We start from the raw sequence: 22,689 nt of genomic DNA on the forward strand, positions 1-22,689 counted from the left end.
CTGGGGGGAAAAAAGGATGAGTGTCTTGGATGCAATGAACAGAATAGGCCTGATGGGGGGAGAGAGAAGAGAAGATGACGATTAGGATGATGGTGATCATGATGAGGATAATGATAATGGTGATGATAATGACTGTGTTAGTGATCAGAAAGCATGATGAGAGCTATCAGTTGATGCATGTATGTGGATGTTGCTGGTATGATGGTGCTGCAGGGTTGACGCTGAAATGCAGGAGCGTCTACACACAACACACAGCAAAGAATAAACCTGCACAAAGGAGTTACAAATGTTATCTGAATGTTTATTGTCAGAACTCTAGATGGATGTGAAATGAATGGCTTTTCAAGTTTTCCCAACAGATGGACATTCAACTCGCTGAGTCACAGTCAAATCAGTAAAATATCAGAATGAATTCTTTATTACAACATCTACACGGCAGGCCTCGCTGTTTTCATCTCAAAAATCCATCAACACAGCAATTTGTGACTAATTATATTCACTAAAGACAATGAAGAGAGAACTCATTAGAAAATACAAAGGAATAAACCATAGAAGTCATAGGACCCATGAGCAAAATTCAAACCAAAGCAAAACAAAATCTAAGCTCATAATTAAACAAACATGTCAAGAAGGAAAAACAACATTTGCCAGAATAGCTTTGCTACATCGACCTACAGTGTAGAACATCATCTCCATTTTGGGGAGCCATTAAAAAGCATATTAGATCTGACAACAATATATATATATATATATTTATATCAGAAAGAAATATATCTATTCATATACTTCTTGAAGTTGCATGTCATCAATCAAGTGGTTAATGTTGCCTTGGTGGTTGTGAGGAGTGAAGGTTAACTCACTTTGCACCACAATGTTTCTTTCTCTTCCTACTAAACAAATAATGTTCAACCTGAGTTTAGATTAGCCCAAGATACCAAAACTAAAAACAGAGGGAAAAATGAGTTAGGCTAAAAATGAGAGAGGTTGGTGGACGCTGATCTGACTTATTGTAGGCCTGATAAGAACTTTACTTATACAGCATCCAGACTCATTAAACTCTTTTAAATCTGCACCTCTGCTACCCTTCAAGAACTATATTATGTGGTGCTCCATCTAGATACACCACCATCTCCTCTCCAGCCTGCTGCCCCTCCTGCTGGCCGTCTGCCCCTGCTCCTCCATAGACGCTTCCCTCCACCTGTAAGGTGCAGCTGTCCAGCTCCGTCACAATATAGTGAGTGCCCTCATCGTTGACAATGACCTGCGTCAGACCTTCCTTCATCATTTGGGAGGCAGCAAGCTGCAGTACTTCCTGCATGTCCTGCTGGCCGGTCTGATGGATGACCTGCATCTCCTCCTGCTCCTGTTTCACCTCCTGCTGCTCTTCTCCCTGCACAGCCTCAGCCATCTCAGAGGTCAAGACCTCTTGAACGACGGCTGCCTCTCCCTGCATTTCCTCCTGCTGGCCCATTTCACTGACAGCAGTGAGCAGAGCATCCAGAGCTGTGGACGACTCGGAAACAATGTGACTTTGTGCTGTGACTGCTACACCTCCTCTGGCCACAGCCTGCAGGTCCTCCCTGGCCTCCCCTGACTCAAGCACCACATACTGGGTGCTGCCTCCAGCCAGGTGGGCCCCCGCGGACGCCACTTCCCTGCCGGAGGCTATGACTTGTCCGTCTTCAGTGATGTGGAGCACCTCGGCCACCTGGCCGGCCATGGCCAGTGTCTGCAGGGTGGCGGCGGCCGACGCCTCCAGGGTCTGGTCAATGGTCACATTCCCGTCACCGTAGCCCTGGATGATGATGACCTGTTGGACAGGCTCATCCTGGCCAGATGCCTCAGCTGAGCTTCTCCTGTGGACCGGGGAGTCTGGAGCTTCCGCCTCCACATATGTCGCCCCCTGGCCCTTCAATCGACACTCAAAAGACTTGGACACGATACCTAGGGAACACAGAATGACAGTATATGTTAACACAGGGCAACTGAGAATGAAACAACAACAATAAAGGAAAAATAAGCAATAGAAACATTTTCTTTTTGTAAACACAGCAGAGTGGGTAGAAAGGGAGAATCATTCTATGGTGAGATGAGCAAGGATCATATGCTCAGATAATAAGAAAAGCAAGGGATTTGTCCTTTGTAACAACAGTTTTGCTGATAAACTTGCCATTTTCTCCATCAGCGTGGGAAAGAGAAGCCATGAGGTCATTAAGAAAGTTCATGTAACACCTCACATCTTCCACTCACTCAGTGTATGAAAGGAGACACAATATGGAGATATTAGGCTGGCGGAAGAGTGCTGTGTGAGTGCTGCTGGTGCTAATTCAGCCACACGGTGCCCTCTTAGATCACAGGTTGCCATGGCGTTTCCAAGGTGATAGGAACAGTGTTAGAAATGCCATTGTTTAAACAGTGACCAGCTCAGACACTTGTAGGTTAATCTATGCAGAAAAATGGGAAATTCAGGCGGTGAAGAGGCGACTCATCACGTCCAGGCTCCTGAGAACAGATTAACTTATTGCACCAAAGCTACAAACACACACACACACACCCACACACCCACACACACACACACACACACACACACAAGCTACTGTCACTGGAAAAGTCATTGTGGTGGACCTTTTACCTTACTACCTTACATAACAAGGAAATGCACATTCACAGTTTATGAGAAATATATAAAGATGGGGTCAAGTGAAAGAAAGTAAACAACAGAATAAAATAAAATAAGAGTGTGTAAATCTCCAACAAAACAAGAAGCGGCATCCTTGATTTTCGGCTCCTGACATTTTGGCGGTACAACATTGACCCCTAGGAGTCGGGACGACATCGCAGTGCTCTCAGTACATACAGGAACAAACTCATCAATCATTGATATTCCTATCTCCCCTTGACATTTAATGTCCTGCACTCACCAGGTTGACAATGTGATCGGAAAGTCAGAGTGGTGCGGCGGACAGCCTCTGACCCAAGCGTACCCTGTTCTCCTTCAGCGTAAACACACACTGAGATGTTCTAAGTAGGCAGAGACCACCGCTCCTTTGGCATCAAAAGAGCCAAACCTTTGTGCAGTTAAGTCCACAAAACTATTGATAAAGTTTATGATTTTGCATTCCCACATATAGTTCTTAAGGTCACAAAACACCTGGGAAAGAGTCAAAGTCAGGTCATAGACAGGCTGACTTTGACTCTTTCCCAGGCTGTAGCTGTTTACAGTTCACTCTGTGTGTTTTCATACCTGGTTGGTTAAGAGCAGTTACTACACACCCAAGCATTGTCTTTGCTTTAGTGGGATTGATGTGGCCAGATGAGAACGCAACAATCAGACCTTGAACCTGCGGTGGTGGGGGAGTGGGGGTGTTTTATCTCAGCTTCAACCGGACCAAGACCTTGCTGAGAGGGAGGTTTCTTGTTACTCTGGAGGCTTGTTGGGAATGATTAGACCACTAGAGGACAACACTTTGTATTGAATTATGGCTTGAACAGACTCTTTCAGTTCTACGCCTCTGTAGTCTTTATTTATACATTTAGATAGAAGTTTTTTAAGTCTATATAGAAGAGAACTGTCTCAATTTAGCCACGAGTATACCTAAGGTTCAGGAGGAAACTAGGAACTATAATTCTGGTACCAAAATGACGCTTGATTGCTTGGGAAACAAAGACAAGTTCCTGAAAAAGTTCTTGTGGTTTTTCACTGTTGTCTTCTTCTCTGTCACCAACCTTTCTCTACTCTCACTTTATAAGTCTGGCTGGGCTCTCACCTCTATGTCTATGTCTCTCTCTCTCTCTCTCTCTCTCTCTCTCTCTCTCTCTCTCTCTCGATACATGGACAGTGTAACATAATGTGCAACAATGTGCATTTGTCCAAAGCCAAAACAAACCCTAGTAGTAAACAGACACCAACATGTCTGTGTTACTCCACTTTGTTGTCCCTGTAGTGACAGCCGCTGTAGTTAGTGTGTGGAGGGAGTGTGCTCTGTTCAAGTCAGCCGGTGGAAGTTGGCATTTTGAGCAGCAGAGGTTACCTATTTACACAGAGCTACAGGGCCCATGCTAACTGCCTACGCCAAAACGCTGCGAGCTGAGAGGTCGGCTGGAAAGGACAATAATTCAACGGCGGTGCATTTTCTGCTGCATTACCATAAAGCCCATTTATGTGTGCATGTGTTCAGAAGAGAGTGCGCATACTTGTGTGAACCCCTGACTGCCTGAGAGTGTGTGTTCAAAAGGCCTGTTTGGAGTAGGGATTGTTTTAGAGGTAGAGGTTTCCTGTATGTGTCAATTTTGTGTGTTTCTATGTTTATGTAGGTATGTATGTGGAATATACAGTAAATGTGGTGTGGATGTTAGAGTTAGGCTGCTTGTGTGTGTGTGGAGATAATGTCTGTGTGTGCTCCTCAGAAAGAGTGTGTGAATCCCTGAATTACTGCATGTTTTTCTGTGCTTGTCAATGTGTATGTTAGAGTGTGTGTTTTGTTGTGGGGGTGGTAAGGCTAGGCGTAGCTAGTGTGTGTCACATTAGCCATGGGGTGCTGTCGGCGGGCCCCGGCGGCGGCCCGCTGAGGTTTATGGAGTGTCACTCAGTCGCTGCAGCCGTGAATCAAGTTAATGTTGCAGATCCCATCTCTTCAGTTGTCCTGCGCTCCCGGTGGAAGAACAACATTTGAACAGCGTGATTTGGCCCCGGCGAGAGGCTGATGCCTGTTTAATATGTGTTTTGAGTGTTCTGACTGACTGATTCCTTTAACAGGAAGTAGGAGAGAGGATGAGAGAGGCACTCTGCTTTATTGGCTGTGATCTGAAACAAGATGGAGGCTCCTGAGAGGAATAAAACAACAGGAGAAAAGCGTGCCGTGATGAACGCTGAAATCCATTTCCAGAAGACAGACATCTCTGTTACCACTAAACTAAATCAGCGACTACTAATGACTTTATGCAGAAGCGATAGTATGTGTGTGGGAATTTAACTTTCTACATGAATTCCATGTGTACCAATTCTCTGCATCAAACAAAAGTGAGCCATCTCCTTCTTTCCTTATTTCCCTATGCAGATTGCACATCTATGTGAGAATATGAGGCAACAAAAGAGCAGGCATGAGAAACAAGGAAGAAGAGGAGAAAAATGGAAAATTAGATGAAAGGCGGGAAATGGCAGCGAAGAGAAAGAGGAACATTTTCATTTTAAGTGTCTAGATTTTCTGATAAATCAAAGCTAATAACAGCAGATCCTCATCATGCACTTATCATTATGGGTAAAAGCTAAACACAGGAAATCTTAGAGGGATATGTGGATGAGTTCAGTCATACACACTTAGAGTTATTGCTTTTACTAAATATATTGTTGAGTATGAAAATCCAGTCAGCTTTTGCACGTCAACCTTTTTATATTCTCAATCTATATTTATCTATCCTTGCTTTCTGTGAGTTCAGAATTTGGGGAGCTTTGATAAGATCCCCTGCTGTTATTCGTCAGACCCTCAGACACACTGCAACACGCACTTTACACTCATGTTTTATACCTGACGTGTTCAGATTAGAAGCTGTGTAACATCCAGACATATTTTCATGTGTGTATATGTGGATTTGTTTCTGCTTTAAGTATTCAAACCCATGGTTAGGTGATGGGCCGTCACCTGAAAGGTTTATCTGAAGGGCAATATGTGATAATGTGTGAGTGTGTGTGTGTGTGTGAACGTGTGACTCTTCTGCTACACTCTAAACGGAATAACTGCTAATGAAAGTAATAATACTGAAATTCAACTCTGCCTCATTTTGCTTGCGACTTCTCTGGAAGCCCCTTAAGCACCATTGGTTGATCCCCAGACCCTAGTTTGATACCCATTTGTGCAGTGTGACTCCGTGCCTGAAGTCAGTTTGTTAGCGCTAGGCCGGTGCTGGAGCCCGGCTGCTCAGTGCACGGTACAGATGCACCTATTGATCAGCGGATCAATGGGCCGGCCAGTGGCGGGGGCCCGGGGCCTCTAAGTGGCATTACTTCAGCTAGGAGAGGCTGCCAGGGGAGCGGTCAGACAGCACTTACCAGCAGTTAGAGAAATTAACCTTAACACCCAGACATCAGCACACACAATCAATTATACCCGCTAGAACACAGGTCAGCTCGCTGCAAATGTAAACTTACTTGAACATCTACATGTAATCAGACACACACACATCACTACATTAAGTCTTACAGTACCATTGTAGGACATTTAATGTGTCGTGTGTATTTTCACACACAGTCACGTGGTGATCCTTGAACCTCACCTCAACCTAAATCTACTCAAAAATGTAGTACTAATTCTACATGGCAGGGAAAACAATGGCGCTAACAAGGAGACACACGGTGGAAGACAAAGGGAATCAACCTGAGGAGACAAGCAAAGTCAATTACACCGTCAAACAATAGCATAAGGACGGGAAAAAAATGCTCACCAAATCAATCACAAGGTCGGTGGCAGGACCATGAAAAAGCCGGAGCTTATGATCAATTTTAACCACGGCACAAAACCCTTTACAATCCTTTTACCAGCCGATTACCTTCAATTATAGATATGGAGTCAATGCCTTAAAAGGAGCAAGATGGAGAGCCCTTAACCTGACACACATATGGCTGTTATTTGTGGGGGGATTTTTACAGACGAGGTAAAACTGTGTGTGTGTGTGTGTGTGTGCGCGCGCGTATGTGTGCGTGTGCGTGTGTGATTGTGTGTGCCCGTAGTGCAAGGTTTTGAAGGTGACACTGTTAAGTAGATAAAGTGTCAGTTCTAGGTGTATTCAGGTCACCAGGACTGGCCTGCATATTGGGTTGTACATTGTGTGTGTGTGTGAGTCTGCATTCATGGCTGTGTGTATTGTTTTGCTTGTACACACAGTATACAACTCTTTATTTGCATTTATTCTAATAGTTTTATTATGTCTGTTAGGTCCTCTCCACACTCTTGGTTGTGTCGGAAGATTTTTCTTTAGATACTACATAAATATGAATGTGTTTAATCATTTGTGTGTGAAAAAAACAACTTCTCCCTCCATCTATACCTCCTAGGCTCTACCTCCTAGTCTCTACCTCCCCTAGTCATACTGTAGACTAGAACTGAGCCTAACTTACTCACTTCTCTCCCTGGAATAGATCTTTCCTTATGTTGTATTCAAATCTCCAATGTACATGGACTTGGATAAAAGCGTCTGCCAAATGTCTAAATGTAAATGTGTGTGTGTGTGTGTGTGTGTGTACTAAGGAGACAATTGAGGATCTTCCTTGGTCGTGCTGTGTACACGATGACCTTACCTGCCTCTCCTCTCCGATGAGGCCTCAGGCAACACAGCATATTCTTATGCCTGTATGTCAATGTGTGTGTGTGTGTGCGTGCGTGCGTGCGTGCATGCGTGTGTGTATTTGTGTGTGTGCGTGCGTGCACAAACTAGCAGGTCAGCTAAGGTCTAGCTAGTGATGGCTCTACTTTGTCTGGTAAGGACAGCCGCTACTGTCACCTTTACAAACGCCATGAATCAACGCCAGAGAGGACAGGCTGGCCGACCAAAAAACAACCAATTATACAGCAGTCAGATTGACACCGGGTGGACAGGGCACGGAGAGAGATGGAGACGCACTGAACACACCCCAAGGACGAATAAACAGAATAGAATGGGGGCACAGACTGACAGTGGGTTTGGCTGTTACACCGTCACAGAGCTTTGAAGGCTAATATCAATGCACCGCTATCTTTAAAAGGAAGCTGATCATTCAAGACCACAGTAAACATCTTTAAAGGGATAATTTGCAAAATGTTCATAAAAACGGATGTCTGTGTTGCTGGACTGTATTGTCTTTTGGTGTAGGACAAATTTCCATTTAAACCCCAACTCCTTTCCATCTCTTCACCGAGGGCCAGGAGTGGTGGAAGATAATAGAAAACACTCAGCCAATCACTGGAGAGCAAAATAAAATGAATGATGTTTGCAATATCCAGATTGTGGCCCACTTTCCACGCACATATTTCAAAGATGGAATGAGCCGAGCTACCTCACAGCGTGCCTGATGAGGTCCATGCAGCCTGGTGCTGGGTTGCACAGGTGTAACCGGGGTAAATACACGAGTAATTACTTGTGCTAGTAGTAATATATCCAGTGCTTTGTGCTTTGTCCGCACACACACACACACACACACACACACACACACACACACAACTGAACAAAACTATACTGTATATGAAAGCAATGGTCAATTTGGTGAACTACCACAGCAGCTATAAACAATAACATTTGGAGTTGTCCACTGATTGTGGCAGAGGAAAGAGGTGAGAATTACACACACACACACACACACACACACACACACACACATACCTGTACACACAATAAAGCCGTGGTCACAGAGCACATAGGTCAGTGTCTCGCTCTCAGCTCTTTTTCTGCTGACAGAGGATGACCCAGTGTGAGCATAATCTAGTCCACACTAACTCTGCCCCCCCCGTGTCCCCAAGGGCTGTGCCCACAGAGACACAGAGAGAGGGAGGGAGAGAGAGACACAGAGAGACGGAGGGAGAGAGAGAGAGAGAGAGAGGTCAAAGGTGAACCAAATGAAAACCATATCATGGAGGGAACCAGCTACATTTTTTCATCCTTCTGCCCCCCCTCTTTCTTTTACAAGGGCCTTTTGTCTACAAGCTCGTAGTTCACACACACACACACACACACACACACACACACACACACACACACACACACACACACACACACACACACACACACACACACACACACACACACTACACACTAGTTTGATTTAGAACCCAATAAATAACAAGAATGTAGAATATTGGACACGTTGCTTTGTAGCAAAGGAAACTGACAAAATGTGAAGATTTAGATGTGCAGGTGAAAGTAACATGATGACTTTCATAACAAATGTGTGTTCTTCTTCTGGGAGTGAGAAGTAAGGTAACAGTGCTGTCAGTTAGAGGAAAGCTTGTGCAGGCAGCTCCGTTTGCCTCAGCAAGTAGGCATAACTATGTTTAGACCAGACATCCTTCTTGTGCCAGAGTGGAAAAAGTCCTTCATCACGGCGGAGCTAACCACTCCCTGGGTGGATGAAAGGATGGACAGGGCTTTGGGATGATGATGTATGAGCGTCTGCTTCCTGAGTATCACAGTTGAGGCTGAAGTGATTGACAGCTGCGTGTGGAGGCTGGATGCAGTGACTGTGCACGGTGGACTTGTGTAAACTCTGTGGTGCGTTTGCAATCACAGGTGTAAGAGAGAACACAAGCTGCAGAGAATGTGTCCATTTTTGCTTTGGATAATCAGAACCTGTTATACCAGCTACGCTTATATTCAAACCATTTTAACATGGTTTTAGAGACTGACGTGCTCTCCTAATTTTGCCAAGTGGGGATACAAAGCACGGCCGACCTACTGACCACTAGTCTGGAACACAACACAGACAAGAACAGGGCTCGCAGTCCATCTCCCCAAACAACACTGAAATCACACGCAATGAGAGGCTCAGCTCAAATATAAGGTTGTACAACTTCACATGTAACTGTTATCAGATTGACCTTAAGTTGTACTTTTAAGTTCTTCTACACTGCAAGTCACACACCCAACACATGCACGTACATAATGATGCCCATACTGTAAATAGACGACACAACCTAACCCTCTTCTTGTACTTCCTTTATTCGTCTATTCACATGCTAATTCAATCTCCTCTTATTCTCACTCCTCTCCATTTCCACAAACCCTTCTTGGGATAGTGATACGGCTGCAGCGGCTGGTTCTGCTTGGTAGCACTGGCATCAGTCCCTCAATCTGTCTCTGTCTCTCTCTGTCTGTCCCTTTCTCTGTTTATCGCTCTCTCTCTGTCTCTCTCTCTGTCTCTCTCTCTCCGTCTCTCTCTTTCTCTCTCTGTCTCTGTCTCTCTATATGGTGAGAGAAAGACTTGAACTCCAGGCGACTCCAGGTTACATCAGCAATGATGAGTACTGGAAGAGCATCTGAAGATTTATCATTTCAACTTATTAAAAAAAAAAGAAAGAGCAGGTTGTGATTAATACAGTACATTTAATAACAATGATATTTCTTCAACGCTGTAAATCATTGCTTTTTGGCTTTTCGTTTGTTTTACTGCGTTCTACAGATATGCAGATGTGCAGAAATGATCAGAGGAAATGATGAAGCAAGCAGAAAAGAAGAGAGAGACGGCATCAATACATCCCATCCCAGAGAGGAACTTGACATATGAAACAATGACAAAGATCACAACACTCTTGCCCCATTTTCCCCCCATATTCCCCCGCCTTCCTTTGCTTTCTCCCCCCCATTAGGCCTTCTTTCTATCAGTCTGGCCTGTTTCCTTCTTTCTCTTGTTCACGCTCGTCTTTCTCTCAAAATCTCTGGAGGTGGACCTTTGATTGCTCCTTTAATTAGCCATGTCAGACAGCTCCGTGGATTTACTGGGGATGTTGAACTTCTGCAGATAATTACATGCCTTTTTCCTTTCTCTTTCTCTCTCTCTCTCTCTCTCTCTCACTCTCTACATTTGAGCCCTCCCTCTATCCATCCCTCCACCCCTCTTTCACCGTGCCCCGCTATCTATCCCTCTCACTCACTCTCCCATGATTTAATGATTAATTATGGATGTGAGTTTGAGAATAAAAGCTTTTTCACTAATCAAAATGAAATTTCCCCCCATTCTCATAATTACAGCGTGAGGATGATGTTGCTGATGTCTTTTTGTTGCCAAGACATGAACCGTGGAATGATCTGAGGTCTGTGGAGGCAAGATGAAATGAATAATCATAAAAAATAATGGCTCCTTCAGAATTTTTGCAAAATAAAATGAAGAAAGGATTGGTGGCAGAGTTGAGAGAAAAGTGGATTTGGTGGAGTAGGAGTGAAAGGGAGTAAACAAAGAATTGAGACAAAGACAGTGAAGCAGGAAAAGATGTCCGCTACACCTGTTAGTCAAGAGACAAAGGAGTGCTTAAGCATAGAGATTGTTCAAGTTCAAGTTCTCATAGCATTCACCCTTTTTTGCTGCATTGAAACAAGGAACAAAAAGCCTAAATTCTATCTAATTACTTCTCTTAGAAATATGTCCAACTTGTGTGTGCCTGTTGGCAGCGTCACCTCAGGCTTAGTTTACAGAGCAAAACTATCCATCTGTATATTGATGTATATTAAAATGTAGCAAATATAAACTATTAATGTACTTTATTTAGCTTTGCATATTTGCCAGTATGTTCCCAATACGAATAGTGAGAAAGGAATACAGGCCAACAGTACAGAATCAGAAATATCAGGCTGCAATAGAAAGTAAGCGAGGGAAATGAATTGCAACCTAATTTACATTTTTTTTTTTAAATCTGCAGTGTTTGACCTTCCTTGTAAATAAAATCACTAAATATATATATTTAATATAGATATTATCGTACTTTTTATTTTCATTTATTGACCAAAGATTTGATTGCCTTTTGATTGATTTGCCTTGATTTGACACAAGCACCCACGAAGAAGATAACAACAATATCGGCCGTTACAGTAGTATCAGTCCCAGAGAAGTTATGACGATTGTTTTTCAAAGAGGAACTACTTTGTTTTCTGATTGTCCACTTCCTTTGAGTTTCAGCTGAAATAATGATTGGCCCACCCCCTTTTTTTTTAATCTATGGCATCAAAACCGGACCTTCCATGAAGTATGGCCATACAGAATGCAGTATGAAAACTTTCTATTACATCCTGTTGAGTGACTCACACACACACACACACACACACACACACACACACACACACACACACACACACACACACACACACACACACACACACACACACACACACACACACACACACACACACACACACACTGTGTCTGTTTAGCTTAGGCTCCGATCCTCCCTGCCATATTTACTGGGTATTTACCTAACAGAGGCATGGTGGAGATATTTATCGTCCTGATGGCTCTATATATAGGGCTGAGGAGCTTGGTGAGAGGAGAGGCAGGCGCGGTGGGAGGTTGCTTCTCTAATCTCCATCTCCAGGCTGACAGGCCTGAGAAGGCCCTAATGAATGGCTCTTTTCATCTGCACGCCTGTGTGTATGTGACAGTATAAATATTTAGCAATATTGGAGTCAGCTCGTGATTTTACACAGATGGAGTGATTGATAGCTCAGCCCCCTGACGCATGCCAAAGACTATCCTGGAGATGTTATATAAACCACAGCCTCTCTCTCCCTCCATCATCATCTCCATCTCGCTCTCTCTATCTTTCACACTGCCTCCTCTGCTCTCCGCCTCCTTCCCAGCTTGTCTTCTCGCTGTCGATCCACCCTCTGTGGCTCTGCCAATTTGCTTCACTGTTGTATTTCTATCATACAGTGTGGTGTATCTGTGGTTGTAAGACTGAGTAAATCAGAGGAAAACAACTTGAGAGAGGGAACACTGAGAAAACTGGTCTTGACATGTAAAAGTACAAACCAATTTACTTTTAAACTCATTGAAATACATTGTAGAAGCTGGCTCCTGAAACAACTCCTATTGGCTTTATCTGTTCTTCATCAATGTACCTTTATCAAACTGTTCTTTATTTTGTAAGGCCATTTTAAGACGTGAGAAATGCACTGCACAGCTTTCATCCTGTATGTGGATCACAGATCAGTGAACAGGTGAATGATAGCTGCTACTGCCTGTATACTCACACTGACACCATGTCAACGTGAGACCTGAGACTAACAGAGAGAGAGAGAGAGAGAGAGAGGGAGAGAGAGAGAGAGAGAGAGAGAGGAGAGAGAGAGAGAGAGAGAGAGAGAGGAGAGAGAGAGAGAGAGAGAGACAGAGAGACAGAGAGGGGGGCAGTTCTTGACTATTTTTGTGATGACATTTTTGGTTGAAAGGTCATCGTAGTGATTTAAGGATTTAGTTTACGGTTATAGTAGCGGTTAAGATAAAGTTAGTATTATACGTGTAACTGTTTAGTTTAAGATGAGAGTAAGCCTCCGGGGAATTCATGTAAAACAATCTGTATATATGTGTGTGTGTGTGTGTGTGTGTGTGTGTGTGTGTGTGTGTGTGTGTGTGCAGAGGCTATGCAGACCTTGTGCATAGCCTCTGCATAGCCAATTAAACTAAAATACAAGAAAAAATCCCTGAACAAATATATGAGGACTTTAAGGAGGGATGTTGAAGATGTATTAACCTTGTAATTGCCTGTGTAAAATATGCTCCCTTGGTAATGAAATTTCCTGCTTTAATTTGAAAAAATTGGGGAAATATCTCCCTTTTTTGCCTAGTGTTTTCTCATTTAATTGCATTTAAAACTTCAATCTCATACACCCCCACTGCTTTATGGGGGAAGTACCAGCGCAGTACTGCCACATCTATTAATCTAACTGTCCTTTATCGGAATTAGCATTCAAATGTGATCGGTTCCACTGCGCCTTCGCCACCGCTTGTAATTCCAACAAAATCCACTCCTATGCAATAACTACAGTGCCCTTCAAGACCACCGCCACCGCCTCCCCCTCCCTTTGAGACGTATTGATTTTTATTTGTTCTGTAATGAGAACAATTAGTCTTTTTCTTGCCCTCCTTCATCTATCACCTCCGTGTTGCTGAGGCTCTGCCACCCGGCTGGCCTCTGTCCTCAAACCCAGCTGGAGGTCCGTTCTCTGGGCAGAGGACACAGCTATACAACTTTTGCGTGGAGAAATAAGATGCAAAGGAGAGGAAACGAAGGACATTTGCTCATTTAAGTTGACTGCGGCCTAGAACTGGGCATTAAGTGCTGATGTCTCAAAAAATCTGATCTTTCAGTAAAAAGTGGGATTCATGCTAATTGAGGGCTTCTAATAGATAAGTGTTCAATAAGTGGTCATCAATAGATTCTTTCAAAAATACCTCAAAACCCAAACTGAATCAAATCCATCCTCGTCAGGGAGTGAGCTGTCATCAGTCTGACCCTACATAAGATGGCTTGTGGGATTTAACACAGCAGCTGTACGGCAATATGCAGTACTGCTGGTGTAAACATGATTATAAAAACTGAAAAAACAATAAAACACTCACAACTGTCCATTAACAACCCTTTAATTTGTGCTGTGGCAGGCAGGTGGCAGACAGGGCTGACTAACAGCGATCAGGGGGCTTTAGCTCCAGTAAACTACCTGATTGACAGGGTGATTTGTGACTGAGTGACTGGATAAGCGGCTAGCTGTGTTTTTCTGTGTAGCTGTTTGTGTGTATGTGTGTGAATATGTGTGACGTCAGATCTTATTCCAGCCATGGCCGATGAGGAATGAAGCGTCCGAAAGCGTCCATTTCTCTTGCTGTGCCGCCTGAGCCTTACTTACCCTAATGATGTATAATAGCCTGCAACTACACTTAACCTGAGCATTACTGTGGCAAAGACTGAGTGGGAGAGGTACACACACACCCACACACACCCACACACACGCGCAAGCAAGCACACACACGCGCGCAGGTTGAGTTTGTCTAAGGGCGCTGTTTACAAAAAGCTATGAGGGCAGGAAACGACCTGGCACGTTGAGAAATGAAAGACTCCGAAATCACACTCCATCAAATCAAATCAAACCCTAAGATGTATATTAACATCAACAGCTGTATCCTTGTTTTCTCTCTGATCCCTTGCTCACACTTCACTCTGCTGCTGACTCATTCTGTAGCTATAAGCTAAACGATACAAGCAGTTAGCATGCTGCATCTGTTGTCTCTTAATTAAACTCATTTTCATGGATGACTTTATGGAATGCAATGTGGAATCTAGCCCTTTAACCTCTTTCGCATTCATTAGCGGAGAGGAAAATGAGGTGATCACTTGCGAGTGAATAAACGAACAAATGTATGTGTGTGTGTGTGTGTGTGTGTGTGTGTGTGTGTGTGTGTGTGCGTGGTTGTGTGTGCATGTGTGTCTGTGTGCAAGACAGGTCGGAGACAGTGGAGAGACAGTAAATGACAGAGTCATGTGAGGCGGCTACTGTATGAAACCTCAGATCTAATCAATAGGAGTGAGGAGGACGCCAGGCGCCAGCCAGAGGGTCACCACTCATCACTCAGGTCAGCTGCAAACACACACACACACAGACAAACACACATATACACATGCACAGGGAGGGCACTGCGCAGGGCACATTACTAGACAGGAGTATGAGGCAGTAGAGGATGGGTCAGAGAGGGGTTGAAGCACATAGCAACAGAGGGAGAGCTGGATCGATTGGAAAGATTGAAGGAGCTCCGTAATACCAGAGAAGTCACGGACGTCCAGAATACAGCTAAGCAGGGCTAGGAGAGGGGTCAGGGGGGTTAAAACAGCCTCGCACCACAGGGAGGGGGCATCCACACGCTATGAAAGAGGTGAGGGAACAACGGAACTGACTGATTTTGATGCTCATCGTGGTTGACTGGCACTGCAGTCACCGTACTGTATCGGGGGGGAGGGAACAGTTGGGTCTAAGATGGCCGGGTTGGGCTGGGAAATTAATAAGTTTACCAATACGGCTTGGCTTTTAGCCATGTTTGCAACGGGACACAGTCATGCTTCAGCTATGGGAGTTCTACTGAAAATGGGGCAGTAGAGGAGAAGAACTGTCTGTGTGTGTGTGTGTGTGTGTGTGTGTATGTGATGTGGGGGCTGTAGGGAGACACAAACGGAGAGATGGACTGGGCCTGGTGGCATTTAGCCCTGTTCTATAATGACACAGAGAGCCGCAGAGCAGACACAGGCACTGTTATTGAATTATTGAAGGTGTACGGTGAGGTATAAATCTGCCATGGAGATGCCACAGTGTTGTAACACACATGTACACGCAGTCACATACACACACATAAACGAGCTGTAGCCACAGCTACTGACACACACTGAGGCTGGCGTGACGACTGCAGGCTTTGACTTGCTGACCTTGAGGTTGTTAAAACAAGCTCTCCGTCAGCTTTTCTGCAAAATATGTTTACCTCGCGAGAGAGAAGGAGAGAGAGAGAGAGAGAGAGACAGAGGGAGAAAGGAAGAGAGAGAGAGAATGAAAGTGTGTGTGTGTGCTGTGCTGACATTGCCGGAATAAACACAGCGACTCCATCAATTCTTCTGGATTGTGAACTGAAATAAAAAGAAGACACTGCAGAGGGAGACATAAAGTAACTACCAACCTGTACTAGCCGCTCTCTAGCTGGCTTTACTACACTGACTTAGAGGAGAGATTAAGCTCTTGAGACTGCAAACAAACATTTGAATCCTGCAAAAACACAGCCGCACAGATTAAAAGAAGCAGGACGGGTATATATCGTATATATATATACGTATGTACCTGTAGTGAACACAGCCTGGCAACCCTACATCAACCACCAATTACTGATGTTTATCTCTTAAATAAAAAGAGACAGAGTAATGGTACATGCATGAAGACATCACCGTATGTGATAATTCCCTTTTCTTCCTTCCAGCAGAAAGATTTTCCCCGTGTGCCAACACATTTTTATTTCCATTATTATTTCTGTATCTTTGTGTAGATAGGGCCGCAGCATTTTTCTCTCAGCTCAACCGCCCCCCCACCTCGACCGCAACAAAGCAGACTCTACCCTAAAGAATCGGAACAAGATGCACTGCGTGTGTGTGTGTGTGTGTATGTGTGTGCGTGTGTGTGTGTGTGTGTGTGTCAGTGAACCAGGTAATACAGGATGCTGCAAAATGCTTACATGTTCATTTGTTTATTTTTGATTTGGCCCTCTTCATGATTTTGCTTTGAGTATGCATATTTGTGTGTTGTGTGTGTGTGTGTGTGTGTGTGTGTGTGTATATAAGTGGGCACGTGTGTTCCGCCTGAGCTCTCTAGCCAAGGGGGGGCACCTTTTCTTATTAACATCATCAGTCTGCATCATTACTAGGCTGCCTGGGTTGGGCAGCAGGTGCTATGAGAGTGCCAGGGTTACAAACGACCACGGGATCACTGCTGGAACACACACACACACACACACACACACACACACACACACACACACACACACACACACACACACACACACACACACACACACACACACACACACACACACACACACACACACACACTCTGAACCCCCCTTTCAAATCCCCAAAAGGGATGTGGGGTGTCTGTGTCTATCTGTTATCCAGTGGGTTAGCGCTCTGTGTCTGGCCAGGTTTTCACTGGGGGGGACGGACTCCATCCATTCTCCTGACAACAGGCCAGCAAAACACAGCGGAGGCTGGGAGAAGAGAGCTCAGAGAAGGGGAGGGTCCACAAGTCAACCAAAAAAATAAAAAAACACAGATTACACAGGCCATGTGCAACGCTCTGTAACTGAAACTGGCACACACATATTATAGCGTAAAATAGTTTGTTTGAATGCATATTTTTGGTATGACGCTGTTCACCTGCATAGAGTGAAATGCTTTATTTAAATCCTGTGAAAATGTCTGCTTTTCCCATGCGATTCAATGTATCACCTAAATTTATCAGCAGCTTTTCAACAGAAGCAACATTCAAATCTTGAACTGAAGAGTTGCAATTCAAATGAATTGCTCAGTGTGTCAAGAGTCAATTTCAACATCCCGAAAGTCTGACTGAAATAGCAGCTACTGGCAGCTTCAATCCCCCATTGGGATCTTTGTAACAAACAATGATGTACAGACACACAACCACTCATACACACAGAATGGCATGCAGGTACAATCACACACAAACACAAACATGGACGTGGACATCCCATAAATATGAGAATGGTCAATAAGCAGAGTTTGTTTATTGACAGATGGATATCTACACCAGTGAAGTTAATGCTGATAAAATGTCCTGCATTATGATGCCGTGTAACCAGAGAACGGTAATAAAAGCTATATGAATGGGGAATGGCCTGTTTCTCAGGCGCCTCTATGGCACCACCCATGACACCAAAGATGTGTCAAAGGCAACAGACACTCAATACAGTGCTGTTGCTGCCCGACCCGATCTACTATTATGGATAATGTAGCCGGCATGCATTTATTTAAGATGTACACATTGATCTGCCATTGACAAACCATTTCATATTGGCCAGGCTTTGCTGTTTACAGCATCAAGGGCAATCAGATGCACTGCACAGTATCAGGCTAAATTTAACCTTCTATCAATCAAAATGTAATACCCACAGATACACAAAGTCATCCTGCATCTATCACTCACCGGAGGGTCACTTTCATCTAATAAATACGCTTACAATTATGCAAACTACAAACTCTTCTGATAACATGTTATCTATCTATTGATAATCGGTTTAGAGATAGGGTTACATTAATCTAAAGACGAACCTCCTGTCTTTTGGCCTCGAGCCTCAGTGTTGGTGATTGCACAATATGCTATTTTCTATTTCAGATAGTCAAAGCTGAGCTGGGTATGCCTCTGAATAAATCTTCTATGTTGATTTGAGTGCATTCAAGAAAAAAATTGGGGAGGTTGGGCCCAAACAAACAAAATGATAAATAAATAAGAACGGGAGAAGAAATGTAGTTGGTGCCCAAATTGAAACTGCAGCAGAAATTAATGTCCCTGGTTAGTTAGTTTTGTTAATTGGGCGTGTAAAATTAAAATGTTAACGTCACCGCTAGCCGGGAATGCAGTGAAGGCCCCTCCAGCGGTATTTGACCTAACAGAGCGTGTTTCTTCCCTTTCCCTCTGCTTGAAGTGTCTCCAAAACTAATAAAAAAAAACCTCGCAAATCCCCCCATGAAGCCCTCCATATGAACTGTCACATTAATAACACTGCACTCATATTCAAATTTTCTGTCGAAAAGCTAAAGAAAGATTGAATGCCTTGCCGTCGCGCGGCCAAAGATTGAAGACGTGTCTCATTGACATTGTTAAAAGTTTATGAAAATATATGAATTCTCAAACGTGGCGGGCCGCCGTGCAGCTCCACTCCCAACACTTCTGTTAGAGACCGCAGCTTTTAATCAAAATGATTGAATACCACAAGTTTGGATTCAGGGATTCTAATAGAGGACGGATAAAGTGTCACGGTCCAGAACTAGAAAATCCACACATGCTCACACATGCATGCATAAAAACCTTTCTTCATTTTTTTCTTTCTGTTTTTCTAAGCCCATATTCCTTTGGGGTAGATTTCTTGTTTTCTTCTGTCGGTGAGTGCTTGTGTAAATTCCATGTGCAGATTGTAATGTGCAGTAGGTGACTGTTTTCTGTCTTTTGGTTCTGTTCCTTTAATTTCTGGAGCAGATACTGGCCTGTATCTGGGGAAAGAAACATATGGCACCAACATGTGCGTATACACATACGTAGAGTACACACTCATGTGCACATATGCATACGCACTTATAAAGTATGCTTAACATAACAGCTGCTGGCACTGTCACATGCGAAGAGTGGAGGAGTGACAGACGGCCATGTCTTAATGCGTGTGAGTATGTGTGTGTGTGTGTGTGTGTGTATGTGGGGTCTTTTCAAAGTGGCAATGGAACCAAGTTGAGGGAGCAGCACTCTCCAACGGCCAGGACCTGACACTGGAGTAACAGTGGACGCTTGATCAGGGATAACACATGCTCTGTCACTTGACTACATGCCCATACTGCATATCATGGCTAACAATGTCAGAATACCACACATTTCCAAATGAATCCAAATGAGCTTTGTGGTGATTTGCTGACAGATAAAGTTCTAATCATATAGGTGAGGGGTTCAGGTACAAGGTAAAAGTTTTTAGAAAATTTATTGTATGATTTTGATGCGGAGGATATTGTAAACTAAGTCTTATGTACATAAAGTTGTCAGTAAAGAATGGTTGGCTTTTCCTTCAGTCTAAACCTCAGCTTTTATTGGGTTGGGATTTCTCGGAACCAATCAATACTATTAACTAGGTTCCAGACAAATCAATTCTACTAAGGCCAACAGAGGTTCAACAGAGTCAGTGGGCTTCAACAGGATAACAACATAGCTCTGTTAACAGCTAATACACCAGCCCCCCCCTGACACCGCCCTGGTTTAAAAAACAACACTTTCATCAAATACACACTTAAGTAGAAAACATCAGCCTGTCTTGTCTCCCTTCTATCTCCCTAAAAACAGTACTTTCTGGATAAAGCTTGTCCATGGGTCGGATGGAAACAAAAGACCCCTGTCTCAAAGCCCAGTGCATTCAGATCCTGCTCACACACACACACACCATTCCCTAAAATATCTCAGCAGGTAGTCTATGCTGATTATGCAGGGGGTGCTAATAGAATGATCTGCACCTTTTAAAACCCATGTAAACCCAGCACATGATCATCTTCAGCAGACAAACTGTACTCAAATAAAAGTTCTTTTTAATATGGTCCTGTACTGTGGCATAATATCATCTTGTTAAAATTGTGGGTTGCTGTTGAACTTGACTCTCTCCTGCAGGATGCAGACTATCAAATGTTGGCTGGGCTCCTGCATAGAGCTGAGTGACTAGTCTATACTGTGTGTATACTGTATAATGTGTGTGTGTGTATATGTGCATGTGTGTTCCTCAAAGTGCTGCACCAAGCAGGTGGTGTTTTTCTCTCACTCCAGGAGGCTCCTCAAACAAAGAGCTTTTAACATCAACTTATCAATCTCTTCTGCGACACCTCTAACAGCTGAGCAGAGAGAACGTTGCGAGGTTGCAAAGTACAGTATACACACACACACACACACACACCCACACACATATACGCATGCACGCAATGTAAGTGTTGCCTGGAAGAGAGCTGTGGGACTTGAATGTGTACCTGTTTATGTGCATGAGTTTGGTATAAGAGGACACAGGTGAGAGAAGAGGCAGAGTAATTCTGTGGTGAAAGAAAGCTGATGAGGCAGATGGAAGAGGTGGAGAAGTGGAGGACAGGCAGTGGGGGAGGAATTCTGCATTCATGGGGTGTCCAAAAATAAGATTCCCACCATCATCCTGATGGAAAATTCCATGACTACTGCTTTACTTTTAATGCATAACTTTTATCACTTCCATGACAGAAAAAGTTCTTCCTTCCAGGTTTTTTTAATGTCTTTCTAACTGGCTGAGCCACCTGGTTTCCAGGAAAGCAGGACTGCTTATTTAACACAATCAATGAACATATGAAATTGAAACATACATACCGCTAGACACAAAGACCCATTTAGAAAAATCCCTAATATTCCCAAATGCATTTATTGAAATTAATTAGGAATTGATTTTAGAACTTGTTGAGGCTTGAAAATGCCCTGCAAATCATGGAAATCCACAACTTCAATTAACAGTGGGAACCTTGCTTGAGATTAATGAGCAATGTGAGAGTTCAAACATCAACACCGAGGAATGAATGGCAGGCTCAATGGGTAAACAAGTTAGCACCCTTACAAATACAACATACTACCTCATACTATGTGAATGCTCTTTTAAGAAGCCAGGGTGAGGAGGAGATGGACAAGGGAGAAGAAAGGAAGATGTTACTGTGAATGAAGGAATGAGGGGAAGAGTAATGCAATACGAGTGTAGTAAGCAATAATGTGGGTCAGATAGCAAGTACAAAGGCTTTTATGGTCTGTTTTTTTCTTCAGTGGCAGATGGGTGGGGACTCACACACATGACAACACAATGAATCCTGTAAAGTTTGTTCTAAAGTAAATAGGGTACATACTGTATAGTGTATTTTAATAACTGACAGTACACCTGCTATTATTGTCTCTGGGCAGTTATTCCTGCATAGTACTATAACAAAACAAAGGCCATGAATCCTGGCCAGGTCTGTTATTAGTATGAACTACTTGTTTATCCTCCAATTAAAAAAATGTCAAAATCTGCAGGTAATGGTGCAGGTATATGAACAAAATCTAAAGATAAAATTGTGAAAACAATAATGATCAATTATCTGCAAAGTCAAATATACTGTATGTAACATCCTGAGTCTTCCTTTGGGCTCAAATGTGATTACTGGGATATAGGATTACATAATGGTTTGTCATCCTTCCTAAATCTCCAATGTAGCAAGGACATACATAGTGCATCCACTGTCTTGATTGCGATATTTCAGAATTGATGTTTTTTAATTGGACATTTAGTCACAGCTACAAGCCAAATGTTTCATTTTTAGAATTTGAACTTTTAGAACTTTTTTGGTTTAATGTTTGTTGAGTCTATGTCTGCCATGTCTGACTGCTCCCCTAATTTGACATAAATAAAAGGCCAACCCACCAACAGCAGAGCAGGAAAAGCTATTGAATCCCACAATGATAGTCACAGGGAGGTTTAAGTCCATCAATGATGGGTGAGGAACAGTTGTAAATCCTACCCATGACAGCTGAAGTAGAGATTGAGGCCCATCCAGTGAATGATGTGTTGAGCAGCAGTCAAATCCATCTACATCAAAGCTCCAGGCCTCGTCTTCCTCCCTCCTCGGCTCTCTAAAGAGGCTCAGGAGTCACAGCTATCACTCTCTTCCACGTCCCCCCCCCCCCTCACCACCCCCGTCATTCGCCCTTTCATTATCTCCACGGCAAGAGGAGGGGAAAAAGAGGGGGGGGGGGAGGACAGAAGAAGAGGAGAGTGGAGAGGTCTGAAGAGGTTTTCAAATCCAGTGAAGCCTGTCACATTACAAAAACATGTCGCTTTAAACTAAATGTGAAATATCAGTAATTGAAGCCATAAATCCACTGTTGTGTTTCTCCCCTCCTCCTCCTTCTCCTCCC

At 43.6% G+C, this 22,689-nt stretch overlaps 1 protein-coding gene across 1 annotated transcript in view; it reads right to left on the reverse strand.

Annotated features, from left to right (window-relative positions):
* Positions 1-298: 298 nt before the first annotated feature.
* The window catches only part of znf407 (zinc finger protein 407), a 132,879-nt gene continuing 110,488 nt past the window's right edge, over positions 299-22,689 (reverse strand). The window contains exon 10 of the mRNA XM_076150538.1: positions 299-1,944. Within this exon, the coding sequence (XP_076006653.1) occupies positions 1,079-1,944 (866 nt within the window). The 3' untranslated portion in view covers positions 299-1,078. The remainder of the gene's footprint in view (positions 1,945-22,689) is intronic.

This window comes from Genypterus blacodes, unplaced genomic scaffold (assembly GCF_046128005.1).
Source record: "Genypterus blacodes isolate CSIRO-AG114 ecotype Tasmania unplaced genomic scaffold, CSIRO-AGI_Gbla_v1 ptg000052l_1, whole genome shotgun sequence".
Classification (NCBI taxonomy): Eukaryota; Metazoa; Chordata; class Actinopteri; order Ophidiiformes; family Ophidiidae; genus Genypterus; species Genypterus blacodes.